This window comes from Budorcas taxicolor, chromosome 17 (genome assembly GCF_023091745.1).
Source record: "Budorcas taxicolor isolate Tak-1 chromosome 17, Takin1.1, whole genome shotgun sequence".
Classification (NCBI taxonomy): domain Eukaryota; kingdom Metazoa; phylum Chordata; class Mammalia; order Artiodactyla; family Bovidae; genus Budorcas; species Budorcas taxicolor.
Genome location: NC_068926.1, coordinates 16,095,823 through 16,120,501, shown reverse-complemented (window position 1 = coordinate 16,120,501; position 24,679 = coordinate 16,095,823). Strand labels below are relative to the sequence as shown.

Below are 24,679 nucleotides of genomic sequence, written 5' to 3'. Positions count from 1 at the left end.
TATGATTCCCGCTTGGTGGTACTTGTTATGGCAGCTGTAGGAAACTGATACATATCTCACTAAACTAATCAGAAGACATTTAGTTTGCTTTTTCAAATGTCTTTTGTTAGTTTCCAGTTCCTTTTACACTGCAGAAACAGTAATTAAATAATTAAATGTCTTGTATCATACCAGTTCACTCTAGTCTGTTTTCAGATATTAACCTAGGTAAAAACAGCATAATGTAAATGGTTCTTTTGTTTTTAAGAAGTAAGTAGAATGTAAAAGTCTACTTAGCTAATAATTTCCCTTTGTATACTGGAAGTATTTTAAGGATCATCACCAAATATTTGAACGGATATTTAAGTATAAATTCATATCAATCTGTCTCCAGCAGACATGGTTTAATGATACTGCTATCCATCCATAGCTGTAACTCGAGTTATCATTTTCTCTCTTCTTTTTATTCCATCTGTCATGGAACTTTCAAGTGATGATTTTTCCAAAATGCCTCTCTAAATCATCGTTTCTCTAAATCTGGCTACGTTTTTGGTTGAAGATTTCAATGTGTCTTCAGTTCAGTTCAGTTCAGCCACTCAGTCATGTCCAACTCTTGGCGACCCCATGAATCACAGCATGCTGGGCCTCCCTGTCCATCACCAACTCCCAGAGTTCACCCAAACTCATGTGCATCGAGTCAGTGATGCCATCCAGCCATCTCAACCTCTGCCGTCCCCTTCTCCTCCTGCCCCCAATCCCTCCCAGCATCAGGGTCTTTTCCAATGAGTCAACTCTTTGCATGAGGTGGCTTAATAGGCTCTAAACTAATCACTTTCCTCCAATTTTAACTGTCATGAAAAAACTGACAATCTGCTTTGTTCCAGTGATGACAACTATAGCATGTACCACAAAAATTATTATTGTTGATCCTATGTTTTATATTCTCTAGCTCACTTAATCAGGACAGGAGCAACACTGCTTAGAAAGATTAAATAACAGGCTTAAGGTCAAACACAAAGCGGTAAAGCTGAAATTCTGTTCTACTCCAAAATATATAAACTTGCTACTGTATCATAAAAGTCTCTTCATATTGGCTATTAGAAAAAAAAATTATGTTGGTTGCCAGATAGATTTTGAATGTCCTAGCTTCTTTATGACTTTGTTTTTGATGATTTTTAAAAACCATTAGATGATGTTATATTCAAATTATTAATAGATACAAGTAACCAAGGAAGAGCTTCTAAAGGCCTTAGGGCCAATCCGTCTTGCTTTTAATTCAGTGCTTTCATTTGACATAATTTTTGGTGAACAGGATGCATGTTAAAATTTCAGATACTTGATAAGGTATATTATAATGCAATTATAATTGACTATAAATAATATAATTATAATATATTTATAATACAACAATGGGCTTCCCTGGTGACTCAGCTGGTAAAGAATCCACCTGCAATGAGGGAGATCTGGGTTCAATCCCTGGGTTGGGAAGATCCCCCAGAGAAGGGAACAGCTACCCACTCCAGTATCCTGGCCTGGAGAATTCCATGGACTGTATAGTCCAGGGGGTCGCAAAGAGTTGGACATGACTGAACAGCTTCTACTCACATCAATAATACAATCATATGTCAGAATGATTTTCATTACGTTTGAACTTGTATGTTAGCTGGTTGTGTATAGACAATCAGTATGCACAAACTTACACAAATTTTTTTATTGCAAAACTTCAGGTAATTTTAAAGCAGACAGATTTCATTTTAACTTTTAAAAAAGCCTAATCTATTTTGAACTGTGGTGTTGGAGAAGACTCTTGTTGGAGTCTCGTGGACTTCAAGGAGATCCAACCAGTCCATCTCAAAGGAAATCAGTCCTGAATCTTCATTGGAAGGACTGATACTGAAGGTGAAAGTCCAATATTTTGGCCACCTGATATGAAGAAATGACTCATTTGAAAAGACCCTGATGCTGGGAAAGATTGAAGGCAGGAGAAGAAGGGGACGACAGAGGATGAGATGGCTGGATGGCATCACCAACTTGATGGACATGAGTTTGAGGAAGCTCCGGGAGCTGGTAAGGGGCAGGGAAGCCTGGTGTGCCGCAGTCCATGGGGTCACAAAAAGTCAGACATGACTGAGTAACTGAACTGAATGAACCTCTCTATTGTGACAATGGCTGCAAAATTGTGTGTTAGAATGCTTCTTTAGATGCATCTGTGAATGACTCTGTGCCTGTTTGTATGTATATGTTGACAGACTTAGCATGAAAGATTGACAATCTAAAGGAACTTCTGGCTATCTGGGAAGATGAGTAGGATGACCATAGAATTTATTATTCACACAGAGAGAGCTTTGAGAGGTAATGGATGTGGATGGCATCATTAACAAAGCTGCTGGACAAACATCATAATATGGTCCTTTTGCTGATAAATAGTGGCAGATGGCTCCCCCAAATATTCACAAAATATGATATGGCAGTAAGTTAAAGAAAAAGGGAGATGAGAAGAAGACTTAAAATATATTTTATATTGAGAAATGACAAGGAATTATGTAGCAGCAACATCTTATCATTCACTCTAAAGCTATTTAAGTATGTTATGAAAATATATATATTTTCTTGAAAAATATATCTCAAAACTGAGTACATCAAAATACTCTACCACTTTCTGATAAATCCACTTCTCCTAGAGAAGGAGGTGATCCTGTTGATGGTCACCACTAAGTCAGAGAAACCATCTGTCAGTCCACCTTTGGACTTTGGTTTCTCAGGGTAGATACAAAATGAACCAGTCTTGTTTTACCTTTTTTTTCTAATTCAAATAGTAGCACAATGGGTAGCTCTTTAGGAATTGCTGAAAATACTTAAGGAAGCTAATACTCATTTCGTATAGTTACTGGCAACTCAGTTCAGACACCATATTTACAAACACAGCAATGAAAATATAATGGTTTCTTTCGCAGTGTTTCAGGTCATTATCAGCTTCAACTGTTTCCTCTTCATCTTTGTATAACTGCTAGAATTTTAAATTCCTCCAATAGTCAAGCCATTTAAAGAAATACACACCAACATGATTTGTCCATTTGAAAAATAATACTATATCCCTACCTTTCAAGTGAGGGCTGTGTACGTGCATTCTTTGCAGATGTAGATTTATTGGAACAAATTCTAATGTTTTTTCTCCTTTGCTGCTGCTTGATTTGAAAGAGGACCCTAGGTGGAAAAAATCGAGCCTCATTAGTAAGTAAGTATGTGCATGTGTGTGCGCGTGCACAAACAGGTGTTGAAAAGTCCATCTGATGTAAAAGTTCAGATGAAAAATATTTCTGGCATGAGCTTCTTTTTTTCCCTCAGAAATTTAATAAAAAAAAATTCTGTTACCTCTAGAATGATGTCATGAGGGAAAATAGTGTAATTTTTTCTTCTTTGCTTTTCATGCCAAGATGGTAGAGTTGAACCTACAAAAATTTTGGCTTTTCTACATTCATAATAATACTTCTGATTGCTTTCACATAACATACATGAAATTCATTTCACTTTGTATATGTTAAGTCATTGATTTCACACCTGTTTCCTTGCTGAGTTCTGTCAGAATGTCTTGGTACATATTCACCATTTGATCACAGTGAGTAAGGACGTTTTTTCGTAGATTGTCCCAGTGTGGAGAAAGCTCACCAAGTTCTTTTAGCTCCTGGTTTCTGTTAAGTATGGAAAAGAAGAGAAAATATTGATTTTTATCTTAAATCCATCCATATAAAATGCTTTACAGGGTTGCCAAACTAATTGACTGACCATCCCTTTCAGGAAAACTTTGTGTTGATTAGGAAAAAAATCATTTTAACACAAAGGAAGATATGAATCATTTAGCCCACACAAAAATTAAAAGTTCTGTATGCTTAGTCACTTCAGTCATGTCTGACTCTGCAACCCTATGGACCATAGCCCGCCAGGCTGCTCTGTCCATTGGATTTTCCAGGGAAGAAGAATTGATGCTTTGAACTGTGGTGTTGGAGAAGACTCTTGAGAGTCCCTTGGACTGCAAGGAGATCCAGCCAGTCCATCCTAAAGATCAGTCCTGGATGTTCATTGGAAGGACTGATGCTGAAGCTGAAACTCCACTACTCTGGCCACCTCATGTGAAGAGCTGACTCATTGGAAAAGACTCTGATGCTGGGAGGGTTTGGGGGCAGGAGGAAAAGGGGACGACAGGGGAAGAGATGGCTGGATGGCATCACAGACTCGATGGATGTGAGTTTGAGTGAACTCCGGGAGTTGGTGATAGACAGGGAGGCCTGGCATGCTGTGATTCATGGGGTCGCAAAGAATTGGACACGACTGAGCAACTGAACTGAACTGAACTGATACTGGAGTGGGTTGCCATGCCCTCCCCCAGGGGATCTTCCTGACCTGGGGATTGAACCTGCATCTCCTGCGTTGCAGGTGGGTTCTTTACCACTGAGTTACCAGGGAAGCCCATGGTTCTATATATCAAGAAACAAAACGTTTTTAATTTATTGATAATAATCTCACAAAGATGACAAAGACTTACTACCCTTAATGTATAGAGAGGCCATTCAGCTTTCTTTTTTTAAAAATCATACTAAACCTCAATAGAAAAATAAGTAAATTCTAGGCTTTGACTATTCAAAATAAAATAATGTGGAACGAGCTATCTAACCATGTCTGAAGCTTTTCAGATAGTCTAGTTTATGTATAAAAAAGCTGTAATTCTTTTAAAGACCATAAGTAGTATGATCAAGTATGATTTTATTGGTCTTAATTTCTGCCAAGGACAATTTAAGTAAATACTATATGCCTATATTTTGTCCCATCTTTATCAAAAGACCTAATCAAGTCATCTAGGTTTTAATTATTAACTTTTATCTAATTCTCTACCCTTTAGCCAAGTTAATTTAAATCATCAGAATGCCTTTTAAAGTTATAATGATAAATGATTTAATATGCTGCTTGGTTAGATTTCTCATTCATTTCTGTAACCTTTTACCAACAACATTTTCATGAGGCTAATTTAACCAGCAATAATGAACCGTCTTTGCTATTTTGGCTGTGAAACATGCTAAATACCAAGCTAATAAATTCAGAAGATGTAGAATCTTTAACATCCTGTTAAATGCAAGAATAATGGATGGTGTGCAAAAATGTGACTTGCTTTCAAATGCTTGTAGCTGCTTTTGCTTTGTTTCAGCAGGAATGCAATATAGTATTGCTGCATCTTCCACCTGAGGTCTTTATAATTTCTGTGAACATTAATCTCAGTCTCAACTTTACCATAGGTTAGCTTTCATCACACAGCATTCACAGAAGTAATTAATCAATGGACAATTAGAGTAAAGGAAGTTCATGACAGAAGGGGGATTAGGAGGGAAGGTTGAAGAATTAGAGAGTCAAGTTCTCTGTGGACTCAGATGACAGGGTGTTCAAATTCAGGACAAAGTAGCAACAACTGAAACAAACACATAATTTAAAAAGCTGAAGATATCCAAGTCTAGAAGAACTCAGGTGATTAGGTTAAACATGAGGTACATAGCAAATATGATACAGCAGCTTACTAGGTTTGATTTTGAGCTTTATTTTCAATATATGGTTATAATAGAAATACTAACTTTGTATTCCTGTTTAATACTAATAAATGCACCAAGAGTTTACAATGTATGTTGTCCCTGAATCTCTATCAGAAATAATAATTATAAGGGGAAGTGGTGAGAAAGGGAAGAGGTGATTGTAAAGTCCCTGACTATGGTGTGGAATACTGGGGTGGAATATACCTCCGTGCCTAAGACAAATCTGACAAAGTATAGTCTGAAAAGCTTAGTGTTCTATACGGAGTGACTTAGGGAAGCAGGGAGGAAATCTATAAACTGATATTTAAAATGTATTATATTCCTCCAGTATGTCAAAACTTATATACAGGAATACGTACATGAAACCTGGCATTTACTGCATGTTTCTCCTAAGAAAACATTCAATACATATCTTGAAAGGGACAATCAACCAATGTAAGGATTCTCTGCATTAAAAAATAAAAATTTAAATGTAGAAGAACTATAGAATAAAGGTGTAACAAACAAGAGCAATGAAAAATGCATAAAACAAAATGGGGCAGAGGAAGAAAGTCACTGTTAGATGTTTTTAAAAAGAAAAAAATTACATTCATGCTTGCTAAGTCACTTTAGTTGTGTCCAACTCTTTGCGACCTGATGGACTGTAGCCCACCAGCCTCCTCTGTCCATGGGATTCTCCAGGCAAGAATACTTGAGTGGGTTGCCATGCCCCCCTTCAGGGGATCTTTCTGACACAGGGACTGAACCCATGTCTCTTACATCTCCTGAATTGGCAGGTGGGCTCTTTATCACTAGTACTACCAAAAAAAAAAATTACATTAATACATTAAAGTAGTGAAGATAATTGGGTGCACCAAAATCAGCCAACTTTTCAATCAGAAAGGCTAGGGTTGTTTGTATCATAGTTTAACTCTGAATTGATAAGCAAAAACTTCTGAGTTTAAGAGGCTTGCTTTGTATCTCCTCCTAGGTTCTCTGGAAGGCAGGGCCTGAGATCAAACAATCCCAGATCAGCCAGAGGGAGGAAAGAAGAGAAGGGTTGAAAGGAAAAAGCAAAAGCAGATGTAAGGTGGTCTGTTTAATGAGCTGGGAAGAACTTCACAAGAAAACAAAGTTGGCTACTTGACCACATGGAACAACTCCAGAGAAGTCATAATGAAATTTCTCCTCTTTGGAAAGATTTTCTAGGTGGAGGAAACTGGTAAAGACTGCCATGGGACATTAACTCTTTCATACCTCCAGTACTATAATCTGTGGGCAGTTACTGCCTCTGGGCAGCCACTGGGGAGTAATATCTCAGTGGAGACAGAACTTTCCTGGATCTGGTCTGGAAAGCCATACAGATTTACTCTGGATATTTCCATGGCAGACATCACTGGGGTCATGACAATGGCTGGTCTTCACCTTAAAGGAGACTAATGTGTGTGTGTGTTAGTCGCTCAGTCGTGTCCGACTCTTTGCGACCCCACGGACTGTAGCCCACCAGGCTTCTCTGTCCATGGAATTCTCCAGGCAAGAATACTGGGGTGGATTGCCATTCCCTTCTCCAGAGGAACTTCCCAACCCAGGAATCGAACCCTGTCTCCTGCGTGGCAGGCAGATTCTTTACGGTTTGAGCTACAGGGAGACTGATAAGCTGATGGAATTAGGAGACGGTGGTAGCACTAGCTGGTGCTCTTGATCGAGCAAGTGGTCAAAAGCTGAAGACATGTTGGAGGTGAGTAGGCATAGAAAAGCACATAAACTGGGCCCAGGACAGGCAAACCTCTTGCATAATTCAGGTTCACCTGCATCATGTTATGGAATCCACATACCATATAGAAAATCCTTCATCTTCCCCAACAAGGAAGTTCAAGTACAATCCTTCAAAGCGATGGCCAATCGCAATTCCCCAAAGATTTAAAGAGAAGCAGTGCCCGAAGCATAACAGTTGATGCTCGTGCTGATTTGGGGGCCTTAACTGATGTTGATTACCAATCTTTTCTACCACTCATTCCAGATTTGCTTCAGACTCTACTGGTACTTCAGCTGGTCTGGATTGCTGCCTTGTGAGGTTATCTAGACCTTAATCCCAAGAGATTAGGCTCTTAGTTTTCTTTCTTTCATGGAATTTTAGTTGTGGCAGTTTCCCATTCATTTGGACATGGAACACCTCTGAGTTCTAGTTATATTTTTCTTTGCTCAGATTGTGAACAGTAGCCCTGTTTCCTCATGGTGATGACCAAAGTACCTTTTACTATCTCTCCTGGTCCATTCAGTTAGAAATGTACGGTAGTCACACCACATGTAAAATCAATCACAACTCCCAGTTAATTGGGACTCTTACTGGGTCCTCTGACAGAACTGCCTCTGCCCCTACTCTAAGAATCAGTATTCTAACTGGCAAAGTCTAGGGTTATAGGGAAAGGAAGCACAGATCTCCAAGTAGGGCATTGTGATTGGATATAAGGGCCCACCCTTTCTTCTAAGGGTGGTTATTCTGGCTATGACAGGTACAACATCTGATATGAGCTGTTGATTTAGTATATAAACTTCATCCTGGAGGTTTTTTGCCCAAGCTGGTACCTTAGCTGAGTCTTTCAAGGTGAATATTATTCCATTGTTCTATCAGGTCAATGGCTTTTGGTTGGGGGCCGGGGGGTGGGGTGGTGGTGGAATGGAGGGCAGTGATTACAAACTCGTATGGCAGCTCATTTGATGTAACAAGTGTCCTTTGGTTGGAGCAATGTCATATGGGACAACATATCATTGGATCAGGCATTCTGTGAGCCATCAGATGTGGGAGCTAGCAGTGACATTGTGAGCAGAAAAAGTAAACACAAATTCAAATTACGTTTCATATCCCAGTATTAACTGTTGCCTTCTCCAAGGTCATAGGGATCCAACTTAACTGACCTGCCACCAAATAGTTGCTCAGTCTCCCCAACAGAATGGTACAATATTTGAGTCCATTGCCAATGTTAATGTAATGTTAATTTAGCAGTAACAGTAGCTACATCAGTCTTGGAGAGTGAGGCCATGCCTTTAGGTTCAAGTATAACCCCTGTGTCTATCACCAACGCCATTCTATTTATGGGTCTGTTTCAAAAACTCTGGGGTGTCTGAGAGTCTGGCTAGTATCCATGGGCAGGTGATAATGTCCCTCTGGTTGTAAAGGACCTTCTATGCAGTATTTGTTTTCTGATGAGCATGGCTCTCAGACATAAAGGTATTTGTGCTAACTCCTATAAGCCCATCCACATACCCCTGTCCAGACTCCTTGAATCCAGTCTTATAGTCTGATTTCTTCCAGATCATTCATTTTGCTAATACTCAATATATATCCATGCCTGAAGCCATCTCTCTCTCTAAATGAATAACAATTACGCTGCTCTTCAGATCTACCCACAGGATGGATTTTGTCATGACTAACCTTCATTATCTACCTAAAATATCAGGCTGACCCATCTTTTTAAGAGTTGAATTCTTTCCTCCTCCATGAGTCAATCATATGAGATCTCCCATGGAGCTGTAAGCATGAATGAGAGAGAAGCATCATGAAATAGAGGTACTGACCTGAGGTCAGTGACATGAGACTCTGGGACAGCTCTTTATGAAATATGTTCATACCTCCCAGATCTGCTTAAGCTCAATTCCAAATGTATAACTCCCATCTCATAATACCTTACTCCTGTATCATACAATGGGATCACATCAGTACCTACTTCATAACAGGCAGCTCCGGGCCAGAGCTGTGTCCCGTCATCAGAAGTTTTGTCTCTTAACTAGGGTCTAGTATTAGATTGGGATGATGCAGGAGGCACCAGCACATTTTAGAACTCTAAAGGTCTGCACTGAAACAGTCTTATCTGGATTTGCTGAAGCTTCCACAGGCTAAAACTCTATTTCTCACCACAGATACTGTCAGGCCCAAGGCTGAACCTCCGTGGTCATGCCCCCAAGGGCTTGCAACACAGGATCTTTTGAAATGTTCTTGTTACTTGGGCTCTATTCGACACATTCTGCTTCTCCATTAGTGATTTATATATATATCAGTTCAGTTCAGTTCAGTTCAGTCGCTCAGTCGTGTCCGACTCTTTGCAACCCCATGAATCGCAGCACACCAGGCCTCCCTGTCCATCACCAACTCCCGGAGTTCACTCAGACTCACGCCCATCAACTCAGTGATGCCATCCAGCCATCTCATCCTCGGTCGTCCCCTTCTCCTCCTGCCCCCAATCCCTCCCAGCATCAGAGTCTTTTCCAATGAGTCAACTCTTCACATGAGGTGGCCAAAATACTGGAGTTTCAGCTTTAGCATCAGTCCTTCCAAAGAACACCCAGGACTGATCTCCTTCAGAATGGACTGGTTGGATCTCCTTGCAGTCCAAGGGACTCTCAAGAGTCTTCTCCAACACCACAGTTCAAAAGCATCAATTCTTCGGTGCTCAGCTTTCTTCACAGTCCAACTCTCACATCCACACATGACCACTGGAAAAACCATAGCCTTGACTAGACAGACCTTAGTTGGCAAAGTAATGTCTCTGCTTTTGAATATGCTATCTAGGTTGGTCATAACTTTTCTTCCAAGAGCAAGCGTCTTTTCATTTCACAGCTGTAGTCACCATCTGTAGTGATTTTGGAGCCCCAAAAAATAAAGTCTGACACTGTTTCCACTGTTTCCCCATCTATTTCCCATGAAGTGATGGGACTGGATGCCATGATCTTTGTTTTTACTTTATATAAATAAATATCTATTATATAAATAAGTATATATATATTTATACCTAACCACTATATCATATATCAAATATATATATGATATATAGTGATTATATACATTTTTATGTATATGACTTTTATGTATATTAATGACATGTGTATCAGAAATACAGCTCCAAAGCACAGCAGTCACTTATGTGCATAGATGAAAAAGGTCTTTTTGTGTATGTATATGGTATGTGCTGTATTACTGATTTTCCCCGTTATTTGTCATTGAACCAACTTATGTTAGAGATGAAACAACCCTATGTTACTCTACAGCAATTATTAGCACCGCCTTCATTTGTAAAATATCCCATTAGATAATCTAAATTATAGGATACCAGAATTAAGATATCCTTTTGATATAGACTATAAGCAAACAACAACAAACTCACACAATGTCACAGTTGGAAGGAAATTTAGGAAACAATTTGAAACCTGCTGCTTCACAGAAGGAGGCATCTAAATAGAATTGCTTGTTAGCCTCAAAGTCACTAGAATATTATAAGACTTTTACACTATAATCCCCACGTACACACTTTCCTCATCCCACAAAATTCTGCACTATAAAGGCAAAAAAATACTTAACAAAATCACAAACAATAAACAGTGGCTTGGTTGTTGAAGGTACTCAAGAATATATGTTGAGTGAGTTGCGTTTACAACCTGGACCTATTGACTTTTAGAAGTACATTTATAATCTTTCATGTACTCTTAATATTAAACCTGAACTCAGGATAAGTTATAATTGGGAATTTTTACTTCTGAATCATTCAGTTAGAATGGCATGGAATTTACGTATGTAGTAATAATCTCTAAAATGTGTTCAAGTGTATAGTGGTGTCCAGTATTCTGAGACCCATAGATAAGCCCCTGTGGTCCAGCCTGCATGTTGCCACTTTTACCTAATAGAAATCTGGCATCCACATTATAATTACATAGCTACCCATCTTTACTAAGTCTTTAGTATGAATGATAAAGATTATGAGCTCTGTAAATGTATTTTCAATTCATAGAAAAATATTTTTTAAAACACTCCTTGCCCATCCATAAACTTTATCATTTTACTCACAGTAACAACGGCTTCTGCTTTCAAAAGCTGTCTCTTTCAATTGTTACCCTACAACAATAAAAACAAAAATTTCTTTCTGGAAAATCTCCTGTCCTGCTAGAAAACATACAATTTCTTATGAATTCCCTACTCCACTCTTACTAAAGTTCTATTTTTAAAACAAATCTTCTAGCTTGTCTCTAATTCCTTCTGATTCTCCAAGACACTAATAGCGAGGCACGGAAAGTTGAAAAGACTGAATATTCAAATATTAATAAGCTTAGGCCGGGTACATGTTAAAGTTCTTTTGGCATTTACTGCCATCCATCCACTTTCACTTTGCTACCTACAAAAATAAAAGGCAAATGATATAAAATAAGTCTCCAAAGGAGACAGGTGATTGCTAAAGCCTTCTTGAGAAATATCTAATGCTCCATGGTTCTTGACATTTCAACTGTAAAGTCTGACATTCTTGATAGTTGATGAAATATTCATACAGCACTCTGGAAATAACCTGATGGGGCACTTTTTGTCTATATGGTTTATTTCATCTTGCCTTGTTTAAATATTTCAAAAATACATGCTTTCCCTCTGCTGGAAAATTTCAAGTAGTTCCTGGAAGTTCTTATGACCTGCTGAATTTTCTAAAATGTGAAACACACAATGAAGTATATAACAAGCTTGAAATGCAGGTTATTAAACAACATAAAGAGAAAATGAGAGCACCTCCCCCCACCAAAAAAAAAAAAAAACCCAAAGGACTCCTGGAAGAATAAAGAGGAATAATTGAACACGAAAGGAGTCATATAAACTAAAAGGGAAATAACCAAACCTGCCTTACAATGTTCACACATGATGCATGAAACATTGGAAAGATAACTAAACAGAAAAAAGTTGTAAACGTCCTTACTTACACCCCTGGGGGTCATGGCTAGAAGAGCTGGGAGGGTGTTGGGCAACAGAGAAGCCAAGTAAGCAAACTAACATCAGACCCCTTTCCTTGTTCCAGCTACCCACCTGCTCTAACTGAATCTCTCTAATTATACAGAGCTATAAAAAAATTTCTGCTGGTAAAAAATAAAACTAGGTTTAAGACTACCAAAATAGAACAACAGTTAAAAAAGGAGAAAGTTTATCATCTACTTAAAGCTTCTATTTTAAAGATAATTTTAAAGCCCGCTGACAATGTATTTAAGAGGGGGAATTCCAATACAGGGAAACTTGCTCTGAGTCTTTGAGTCACTGAGACTTGTCTTCGTTATCATTTTGTTTGACCACAGTCCTCAGTCCATGGAAAGTGTGTAATGTGGGCCTGTTGACTGAATGAATGAAAGGACTGCTTGCAGACTGTAGTTCTTAGATTTTTCTGATATTTGAGAGAAAGTCAGACTATAAACTGACTCCGTATAGTCAAGGACCCTATAGTCAAGGCTATGGTCTTCCTAGTGGTCACATACAGTTGGGAGAGCTGGGCCATAAAGAAGGTAGAACACCAAAGAATTGATGCCTTCACATTGTGGTGCTGGAGAAAACTCCAGAAAGTGTCTTAGACAGCAAGGAGATTAAATCATTCAATCTTAAGGGAAATCAACTCTGAATACTCTTTGGAAGGATTGATGCTGAAGCTGAAGCTGCAGTATTTTGGTCATCTCATGTGAACAGCTGACTCACTGGAAAAGTCCCTGATGCCGGGAAAGATCGAGGACAAAAGGAGTAGAGGGCGCCAGAGGATGAAATGGCTGGACAGCACCACCGATGTGATGAACGTGAACTTGGGCAGACTCTGGGAGATGGTTAGGGACAGGGAGGCCTGGAGTGCTGCAGTCCGCAGGGCTGCAAAGAGTCGGACACAACTGGGCGACTGAACAGCAACAACAGGATATAAACTAACCCTAAAGCAGGATGCTGAGATCTTCTCCAGACACAATGAGTACATGTAATACATGAATGTGTCACCGTTGGGCCCTCTAACCTTATATGGTCTAGGTCTGTAACCCTGGCTTCTCTAATTCTTCCTCAGGGATAGAGAAAGATTTGAAATATATCTTCATATTGCATTTCTTACTGCAATGGCTTATTTTGTGTGTCAACTTGGCTGAACCACAAGGCATCAGATATTTGGTCAAATGTATTTGCAGATGTGTCTACGAGGGTGTTTTAAATGATATTAACATTTGAATCTATAGAATGAGTAAAGCAGACTGTCTTCCCTATATTGGGTGGGTCTCATCCAATAAGTTGAAGGCTCACATAGAACAAAAGGGCTGAGCAGAAGAGAACTCCTCTTGCCAGACTGATTTTGAACTAGGACACTGGCTTCTCCTGGGTCTCAAGCCTGCTGGCCTTTGGAGTAAAACTACATCACAGTCTCTGCAGGGTCTCCAGCTTGCTGACTCACTCTGAAGATTTTAGGATGAGTACACACAGACACACATACATACACCTCCTACGGGTTCTGTTTCTCTAGGCAGTCTTGAGTAACACACTATGTAGAGATTTCATCACAAAGCTTTCTCTCTGCTTATGTAAAAGAAGTTGGGGGGTAGTGATGAGATATAAATGTCTGGAATATAGTTTAGGCTCTTTCAAGACTTTTTTTTTTACAAATACTTTGCCAACTTTTTCAAAAGAAAAATAACCACAGAGACACTCAGCTTGTCTAAGGGACATACACAAAACATTGCTCTAGTCCTGGGGTCAAGCTCCACACGTGAGCATCTATTTTACATGTAAACCCCCACCCAAAAAAATCTGGTTATGTAAACTCAACAATCTTCGATATTTTGAAAAGTAATTACTGTAAGAAAGAATGCCGAAGAATAAGAGTTAATTCATTTACAAGAATGTAGTAAAGGTGGATGAAACTGGAGCCTACTATACAGAGTGAAGTAAGCCAGAAAGAAAAACACCAATACAGTATACTAACACATATATATGGAATTTAGAAAGATGGTAACGATAACCTTGTATGCGAGACAGCAGAAGAGACACAGATGTATAGAACAGTCTTTTGGACTCTGTGGGAGAGGGAGAGGGTGGGATGATTTGGGAGAATGGCATTGAAACATGTATAATATCATGTATGAAATGAATCGCCAGTCCAGGTTCAATGCATGATACTGGATGCTTGGGGCTGGTGCACTGGGACGACCCAGAGGGATGGTACAGGGAGGGAGGAGGGAGGGGGTTCAGGATGGGGAACACGTGTATACCTGTGGCAGGTTCATGTTGATGTACAGCAAAACCAATACAATATTGTAGAGTAAAAAAAGAAAATAAAATAAAGTTATGCATCTATGTGAAAAAAAAAAAAAGAATGTAGTAAGACCAAATAGCCTGATAAAAGTTTATCTACCAAAGGATACAGCCCAGTAAGAAAAACATTAACATGTTATCTGAAATTGTTATTATCTAAGCAAATAGAAATATATTCCCACAATGAGCTGTATAGTACCATTTTTCAAAATAAAAATAGCTACACAATTTAAATAAAGCTTTTGGTAGTTATCACACTCTAAAACTACATGTGGGTGTACATGGGTGGCAAGTTTAATAGCCAAATGTCTTTCATTCATTAAGTAAAATTAGACCTCAAATCAAACCTAAAAGAAGTCATAAAAGTTTACCCATTAGGAAAAAAATTAAATACAAAATAATCAATGAAGAATAGACTCCATAAATGACTGGTGGGTGGCTTCATTTCATAAAACGGTCAGGTGATACCATAAAACTGAGCCAAGTTTGGAAAAAATGACAGGACATTCTGAGTGATCGTTTACTCTGGGTTTTGCTTGCCATTAAAATAAGTGGGTGTGGTATTATGCACTCAAGTTAACTACAGGAATTAGTTGTAATCACAGAATCTGTTTGTATCTGATAACCAGCCAAGTTCTATAATTTAATTTCAGGTAACTTCATTAGAAAAAGAATGAGGACTGTTGAGCATGTTTTCTTTCATCCTGAGAGTCTATTTTCTGTTCCTGATAAAGGTGATTTGGTGTTTATTTACCTCTAAATAACATCTCACTTACCCTCCAAAGTTTATCAAACACGGTCATCTACTATTATTATTATTATTTATTTCTGAAAGCTCAGTGTTCCACTTATATTTAAAGTGGTGGCATACTGTCTGAAATATATCCTAAACCCACATATACTAATACATGTCTTTTCATTTTGGGTAGCCAGGAAAATTACTAACATACCTGAAAGATTAGTAAAGCAAGAACTTGTGCTCACAGTATCATTACTTTTCCATAACTCCTGCCCGTTCTTTTAGAAAGTGTAAACATTTGTGGGGATCACCCCTGTGAATTCTCACCCCTGGATCTGGAATGTAGATGTCCCCAGTTTAGTTTCAGAGGTGTCTGGTAATCCAAGAGGTTCCACATAGTCCTTGGCAGTAGAGCTCTCTGAGGGACATTAAGAGGTTTTCCAGGTCATCAAGGTTACTTTGGTATAGAATGTGCTTTCCTTTTTCTTACAACAATCCTCAGACATAATTCTTTCAAAGTCCAGACTAAACAAAATAAAAAGTTCAGTCCCACTAGGCACATGTCAAGGGCTCCACAGTCACATGGTTATCAGAGTGGGCAGTGCAGTATAAAACATGTCCAGCATCGTGGAAGTTCCAGTAAACGACACTGCTCAAGGCAAACGAGAATGTAAGTGAGCAGTGCAGCCACTTGTCTGATGCCATGTTGTGAGGAAGTGGCAGGATCAAGACTTGTACCATGAGGTCGTGTGAATCAAATCTCGTTCTCTTTTTAATCCCTAGTGAGTATGATTTCCTCAGCAGCTAAAAGGTAAAGAATCCACCTACAGTGCAGGAGATGCAGGATCTATCCCTGGGTTGAGAAGATCCCCTGGAGGAGGAAATGGCAACTCACTCCAGTGTTCCTGCTGGGAAAAGCCAATGGACAGAGGAGCCTGACTGACTGTGGTCCATGGGGTCACAAAGAGTCAGACACAACTGGAGCGAATGAGCAGGCAGGCATGATTTCTCTGAAGAAAGTTATCCTTCCATAGGAGGACAACATTGGAATCTCCCATGTGAGGGACTCATCTGAATGTCACTTTCACCCAGGTCAACAAAGATGGTGCAAATATTTTGCTCAAGTGTGCACTTACCAGACAGCCTTGGCTACCAGAAATGTTGGAATCTCAAACAACTGAACAAAATTCTTATGTATTTTCTATTTCTTAACAAATATTTATTTATGTAGTGCTCATTAGGCTTATTCATGCCAAGTACGATAATAAGAACTTTACAAATGTTCACTCATTCTATATGCAAAGCAGACCAGGAAAGTAGCTATTATTATTATTATTACTATCCTCATGTGAAGAGTTGACTCATTGGAAAAGACTCTGATGCTGAGAGGGATTGGGGGCAGGAGGAGAAGGGGATGACAGAGGATGAGATGGCTGGATGGCATCACGGACTCGATGGATGTGAGTCTGAGTGAACTCCGGGAGTTGGTGATGGACAGAGAGGCCTGGCGTGCTGTGATTCATGGGGTCACAAAGAGTCGGACACGACTGAGCAACTGAACTGAACTGAACTGAACTGATACTTATTTTACAAATGAGGAAATTGAGATTCAAGGAAGATAAGTAATCTACTCAAAGTCATTCAGACAGTAAGGAGCCAAGCTGGGATGAAGCCCAGTATTTAGGGAGGATGTCCATGTTTTCATGGAAACAGCACAATCTCACTCTCACTAGATACCACAGCAAGAACATATATCTGTATACCTTCAACTTGGGGGAAAAAAAAAAAAAAAGAAAACCTTATGCCTTTTGGTGACAAGGATACAGCTTGATATCAGCCCTCTTATTCTTTACATTAAATTCCAGCGAGCAGGAAGAAAGGAGGATTTTATGTTACTAGTGCTCATCATTAAGGATGCTACTGCGGGTTATCCTCGATGTGTGTAGTCCAACAGAACTCTCTGTGTCATGGGAATGTTCCAAAGTTGTGCTATTTCATTGTGATGGTTACTATCCATATGTGACTACTGAGCACTTACAATGTGACTAAGGTGATGGAAAAACCAAATGTTTCATTTCATTTCATTTTAACAAATTTTAACTTAGTTTAAACAGCCACTGGTTCAATTAAGAGCCACAGAGGGCTCCATTTTTTCTTCTAAACCTTGTGCTTGACCACGATGCCTTACATGAATGAATTATACTTATCTATTCAGTCATGTAGATCAGAATGTTTGAATTATTCTACACACCTTACTTCCAGATATAATCCATCAATAAACTCTGCTGAATTCAGCTCATTAAAAAAAAAAACAAAACTCAAATGTTTGTACATGTCACCATTTCCCCCCAACTACCGAGGTCTTAGCCATCATCATGATAAGCTTAGGCAACCACAATATGCCCTAAATTGTTCTGCCTCTCCACACTTCTCCACCGTTTTCTAAATGTAATCATGTCATTCTCCTCTCACAATTTCAGTTGTTCTTGGGATAAGATTACATTCCTGAGTGCTTATTATATGCCAGGTATTATGCTAGGTTCCAAGAATTGTACAAGAAGAAAATTGACACGTTCTTCTTTTTCTGTGTCCCAGGAGGCCCTAACTAATCTGAAGCCTGACTATCACTCCAAAATCACTCTCAACTCTAAATACACAAGTTTTCTGGGAGAAGACATGCCCAGTCCATTTTTCTGACCAGTTGGAATTTGTAATGCAATACAGTAAACATATATATGAGGTATGCTAAGTTAGTAAACTAAAGGAGATTACAAATATATTATAGACTCAGTTTTCTATCTGAAACACTGTCAACATTCAGGCAAGATAAAAGCAGTGATAATAGTTTTGATATATTGCATGTCTACTGTGTATATGGGGCTTCCCTGGTGACTCAATGGTAAAGAATCCTCCTGTCAATTCAGGAGATGTGAGTTCGAGCCCTGGGTTGGGAAGATCCCCTGGAGAAGAAACTGCAACCCAGTCCAGTATTCTTGCCCGGGAAATGCCATGGACAGAGGAGCCTGGTAGACTACAGCCCACTGGGTCTCAATGTCAGACAGGTCTTAGCAACTGAGCATGCATGCACAAGAGTGGTTTCTGCATATTAAAGGCCTGTGTACATATGCAGGCTTCCCAGGTGGCACAGTGGATAAAGAATCTGCGTGAGATACAAGAGACTCCAGTTCGATATTTGGGCAGGGAAGCTCCCTTGAAAGAGGGCATGGCAACCCACTCCAGTATTCTTACCTGGAAAATCCATGGATAGAGGAGCCTGGTGGGCTACAGTCCACGGGGTCATAGAGAATCTGACATGACTGAGCAACTGAGCATGCATGCATGCATGTACACACGTACCAGTCATTTTTCATCAACAGCTCATTTTAAACCTCACAAAAACTTTGTGCGTTTATTATCTAATCCTTTATTCACAGTTGAGGAAAGTGAATATTAGGACACTTACATAAATTGTGGATTTGGGAGAGTCAGGTTTCAAACCCGGAGTTGCACTTACACACACACACACACACAACAAATACTGTAGTCATTAAATGCTAGAGTTTCTTGATTATTCACTTAATTACTACAGTAGCCTTGCAGGACAAATGATAACATTATCTAAAAAGTAAAAAAGAATGAAAATTGAGAGATTAAGTAATTTTCTAAAATTATAAGTGTGTATCAAGTGGTAGATACAGAGATTTTGGACTTATTATGATTCCAATTCTGTGGTTTTATCACCACAACCCACACTCTCCCCTACTCAATTCATGTGAAGGAAAGAATCCTGGTACAATGGGCAAACATGCTTCTGAATGAGTTTTGCCTTATTTATCCCAGAAGGGCTATTATTACAATAGCAAACAGCAAAATAAAACACATATTTCTATCGCCAGCTTGGTGATACTAAGCACTCTCCAGGACCTCTCATTAAATGATACCAAGAATCCATAATGATGAACTTAATGGCACACAGCATCTGTCCTCAAAACTAGGAGCTGGTAGAACAAATGCGCTTTCTATGATAAATAATATACCACATGGTATTCCAACTGTGCGTCAGCATTGCATGAAGAAAAATGAACAGAAGAAATACCACTAATCAGGTAGCAATCAATAGTGGAGTCTTGACGGGATATTTTTACGCATCATTGTTAGATCTTTAGGACTTCATATTTCTTTCAGAGAAAGCAAGCAAGAGAGACAGGAAGAAACATAAAGATAAAGCAGAAGAGATAAAACATCTATGAGATTCATCAGCTTGAGGTTTATTTGTTATCTATGAAACCTAAAGAATATAGCTGCTCCTATTGCTTTTCCCATTAATCACTGTTTCTTTCAGGTCAGTAAGGATTTTCAGCGTGCCTTTATTTTATCCGAGTATGCAAATGTCAACAGACTCTCAAAAGTTATGTGCTTCAGCCAGGCCAAAATAAACGAAGTATAGGTGAAGCTGGAGAGGTGGGTAGACAGGAAGGAGCCCTAGTTTGCCTTATAGGCTGGGTAAAGGGGAAACCTTGTGTGGTGAAAAATTTTGAAAAACAGTACATAAATTATACTTGAGAGGAGTTAATTCCATGGATAGAGTGGCTGGGGGACTACGGTCCATGGGGTTGCAAAGAGCTGAACCGACTGGGCTACTAACATACATACACGCACAACCACGTCCAATGAACAGGGTGGCTCACTAGGTGGGAAAATTAGACTTAAAACTTTTTGTACAATGAAGGTATTTCTGAAGTAGAATTTATCTGAATATATTTTAGTTCTAGCTCATAATTCCTAGCAAATGCTTTCAACAGTTCTTAAATGACAGCCCTGTAGCATTATCAGTTTGAAATAATATGAACCTTTTGAATGCAATAATCACAAAATATTTTAAGGTAAGGTGCAAGATCAGAAAATTAAAAATCTTCAGCATTTCTTTAAAATTACATATAATGCTTAGAAAACCCATTTAATAGTATATGATAATATTTAAGTGAGCATGTATTAACATGTCTCTGAAATGTAACTTTGTGCAGCAAACAGGGTTAAACCTGGGATTTCAATGTATCTTACTATTATTTGCATAAATAAGAATATACTGTATTCAAGAAATAGATTTAAGATTAGATATTCAATAGATAGATACACTTGTCATAGGTCGGTAATATGGTTCAAAAAGTGAAGAGTATAGAATATTTGAAATATATAGTATTAAACAAAAAGGCGTTTATCTTCATTGACAAAAAATTTTATTTTCATGAATTTAGTATATGTACAATATTTACAAACACTAATACCTAAGAGAAAGCATTCATATTCCCTCCAAGAAGTGCTAGGAAAACTTTTATTTAAAGATGTTATGTCCCAAATTCTATCACATTTTTCCTACTAAAATGTTTGGTCCAGATGTTTTATAGTTGATTTACAGGATTTGTTCCTCTGCCTACTACACACAAAGGTTTATGTATTAAATAATACCTAAGAAAGTGTTAAAGTTAATTGTTATAAATTATTCCTATCCTTTCTTTTAGACTCTAAAAATTATACACAAGGAAGTTTCTCTCCTTCCTTACCCCTGGGACCAATGAAAAAATATATATATACAAAGAGAAGAAATGAAGCAGAAGAAAGGGAGAAAAACACATGATATAAATCAAACTAATTTTTTCCTAGGGAGTTTTATGGACCATGAGGTTCATCTTCACTGAAATACTTCATTTCTTAAAACTGCTGTGCCATAATAAGTTTTCAAACATCATATTATCATGTAGGAAAGTATACGTTTTTGACAAAACAAACAAACACTCTATGACCATCCAAGCCTCCCACCTAAACATACACGTGTGCACATCATCATTTAATATGGTATGTGTAGCTGTCATAGAGCTTCAGTGCCACAAGTTCCATCATGTCCTCTGGTAACTACATATTTCCACAAAGACTAAGCACAGCAAACTTTTGAAGTAGTACAAAATCCAAAGATAATACTCAACATAAAATACACGGCAGCACTAAAACAAGCCATAAAAATTTTATAGGTGGTAGTTTGGCAAGACCTACAGAACTTGCTGCATGCAACCCACGTTGAGGGACTGTAAAACTTCAGGCATTATAAACACAGGCAAAGGCCACATAAAGACGCACACAAATGCACATGTACCTTCCACGCGTTTAGGGTCTCTGCTGCCTTTGACGTGTCACTCTCGCCTTTTCTCTCCATTATAAAAACTCCATAGTAAACCAGTTGTCTTCCCCCCACCCCACATCCTTCATGGAGGCTAGGTCAAAGAACTGGGCTGCTTTATAATGCCACATCCCTTCTATATCATGATTATGGAGTCATTTAGTAAACTTCTTAGAAGCACGGCGTTATACTGATACTTGGTAATAAGAACCTCCCCCTCTTTCCTTCCCGACACATAATTTCAGTCTAGCTCTCAAGAGATTACACATAAAGGCTGTCTCCCTGATACTCCTGCTGGAAATCTGCGTTATTACATTTTCACACCGATTATGTGAGTCTGTAATGGGAAACCGTGAATTTTTCTTTTATTTATTTTTTTAATTGCTCAGCTGGTAAAGAATCCGCCTGCAATGCAGGAGACTGGTTTGATTCCTGGGTCGGGAAGATCTCCTGGAGAAGGGATAGGCTACCCACTCCAGTATTCTTGGGCTTCCCTTGAGGCTCAGGTGGTAAAGAATCTGCCTGCAATGTGGGACACCTGGGTTTGATCCCTAGGTTGGGAAGAACCCCTGGAGAAGGGAAAGGCTACCTGTTCCAGTATTCTTGCCTGGAAACTTGCATCGACAGAGGACCCTGGTGGGCTACAGCCCATGGTGTCACAAAGAGTCAGACACGACTGAGCGACTAAGCACGGCACAGTTCATTTACAACGTTGTGTTAATTTCCTTTATAATTTAATTTAATTTTTATTATTTTTCAGCCACACCATGCAGCATGCTGGATCTTAGTTCTGCAACCAGCGATTGAACCCGTGCCTCCTGAGATGCAAGCATGGAGTTTTAACCATTGGACCACAAGGTAAGTCCTGCGTTACTTTCAGGTGCACAGCAAAGTGATGCAGTTTTATATATATACATATAGTTATTTTAGATTTTTTCCATTATAGGCTATTACAAGATATTGACTATAGTTTCCCATGCTATACAGTAGGTCCTTGTGGTTTACCTATTTTATATGTAGTAGTGGGAATATGGTAATCCCAAACTCCTAACCACCCCACTGTAATATACCCCTTGGTAACCGTAAATTTGTTTCCTATGTCTGTGAGTCTGTTTTGTAAATAAGTTCATTTGTATCATTTATCCATAAAAAAGCGAACCATCGATTTTGAGGAAGCAAGGTCACCAGCAGAAAAGCCATAATAGATTGTTATACTATCACAGGGGTGGTTGGGATTTGAATGGAAGGAGTGAAAATGTAAAAAGTAAATGAATTTAAGAGCAACTGTGGAATTAGCATGAAGAGACATTGACAGCTGAACTTGAATATGGATAGATGTAGTGAGACAAGAAAAAAATATTTATATTTTACATTTCTGCATTGAACTGTTGAAGACTGAGTATTATTCACTAAGGTAGAAATTAACTGATGGAGAATAATTTAAAGGGAAAGACATTACAAAGAATCAAGAATCTCTCATATGGATGCTGTCATGAGAACACAGTAAGCCCATCCTCATTTACTACACATTTTCTTGAGGAAGAGAAGGAAGAAAACTCAAATTCTAAATAGCTGGCAATTTTCCTAAAAAACAGAGTCATCCAATTTTTTTTAATTTGAAGGAGAGATAAATGTAGACTAGACTTTGATATTCAGACAGAAACTAAACTCTAAACAAGAAGAAACCAAGATAAAGTTAACTGGCAGTCTAAGTAGTCCTTATTATTTGTACAAGTTATTATCAAATGGTAAAGAATCTGTCTTAAACGTAGGAGACCCGGGTTAGATCCCTGGGTGAGGAAGATGCCCTAGAGAAGGGAATGGCTACCCACTCCAGTACTCTAGCCTGGAGAATTCCACGGACAGAGGCGCCTGGAGGCTACAGTCCATGAGGTCACAAAGAGTCGGACACAGCTGAGCAACTAGCTCTCTCTGAGTTTATCGCATTTGTTTTCTATGGCTGAGTAACAAATTACTTTCTAAATACACCATCCAGAAATAATCTTTGTTTATGTTAGTGTGCATATTACTAATAGTTTAGTGTATTTCTAGTCTGTTTTCCTTCTAGTTTATTTATGTATCAATCAAAATGAAGATATAATAATCTTGAATAATTAGCAGCCTGCATTTAGTGTTCTTGCCTGGAGAATCCCAGGGATGGGGGAGCCTGGTGGGCTGCCGTCTATGGGGTCGCACAGAGTTGGACACGACTGAAGTGACTTAGCAGCAGCAGCAGCAGCAGTAGATTCACAGGTTATTCATAATACAGATCAGATGCGGAAGGAAAATTAAACACGGTATGGGGGCATGATAGTTGGGACCAAAAATCTACTTTCCACAGTGAGGCTGATGAAAATGTGAGAGTAGATGTAGAAAATAAAGACACAGTATTTCTTCTGGGTAGTGAGTTGAGAGTGATTTACTTTTTCCTTTTTATATTTTCTATATTCTCACTGTTGTCTATAGTGAACATATTTTATAGAAAAAAATGTACCGTATATTTTACATATCTGTAAAATATGGCTTCAAGAGCAAAGAAGCAGAAAATTGCTAAGCACACAAGCCTTTCTTCATAGCAGTAAACATAACTTGATATCTATAATTTCTTGCTTGTGGACCTAAACTGTAATATCAAACTCAACGTGTAGTGTTGCGGAAACACTTCACAGCCAATGCAAATGAGGTTAGGCAGCTGAACTTGAACTCAGAGGGCATTAATGCTTAGGTGAATTAGAGTGAGGCTCCCAAGAATTTAAACTCTATCACTGCCCTCAGACTCTGTGTACGTACAATCTCAAATTTAATAAGTGATTCATTTGGAGATCAATGTATACCAAGAGACTAATAGCAGGAGAGGTTTTAGAAGGCTGCTGCATGCCATGACAGACACTGTGTCTGGGTGATGATGTAGCTGTTGCACCATTATGTCCCTGATGACACTGACACTCCATGTCACGATGGGTGGGATAAACAACATCTTCCTCTTTATAATTACAGGTACGCATTATGCAAGGAGGTGAGCCATGCACACACATGGCCCCTGCAAAGAGAGTCACACTTAGTCTGTCAAGTGTATACCAACCTTGAAATAATAAAAATAATAATATGCTTAAATGTATGAGTGGGATATCATTCTTATTGAGCTAAGTAATTTATGAACTACTAAT

The 24,679-nt window shown here is 38.7% G+C and overlaps 1 protein-coding gene across 1 annotated transcript in view; it reads right to left on the bottom strand.

Annotated features, from left to right (window-relative positions):
• Positions 1-24,679, bottom strand: part of INPP4B (inositol polyphosphate-4-phosphatase type II B) — a 723,258-nt gene that overhangs the window by 196,469 nt on the left and 502,110 nt on the right. The window contains exons 12-13 of the mRNA XM_052654320.1: positions 3,538-3,668; positions 3,079-3,183 (exon numbers count right to left, since the gene is read on the bottom strand). Coding sequence (XP_052510280.1) covers positions 3,079-3,183; positions 3,538-3,668 — 236 coding nt within the window. The remainder of the gene's footprint in view (positions 1-3,078; positions 3,184-3,537; positions 3,669-24,679) is intronic.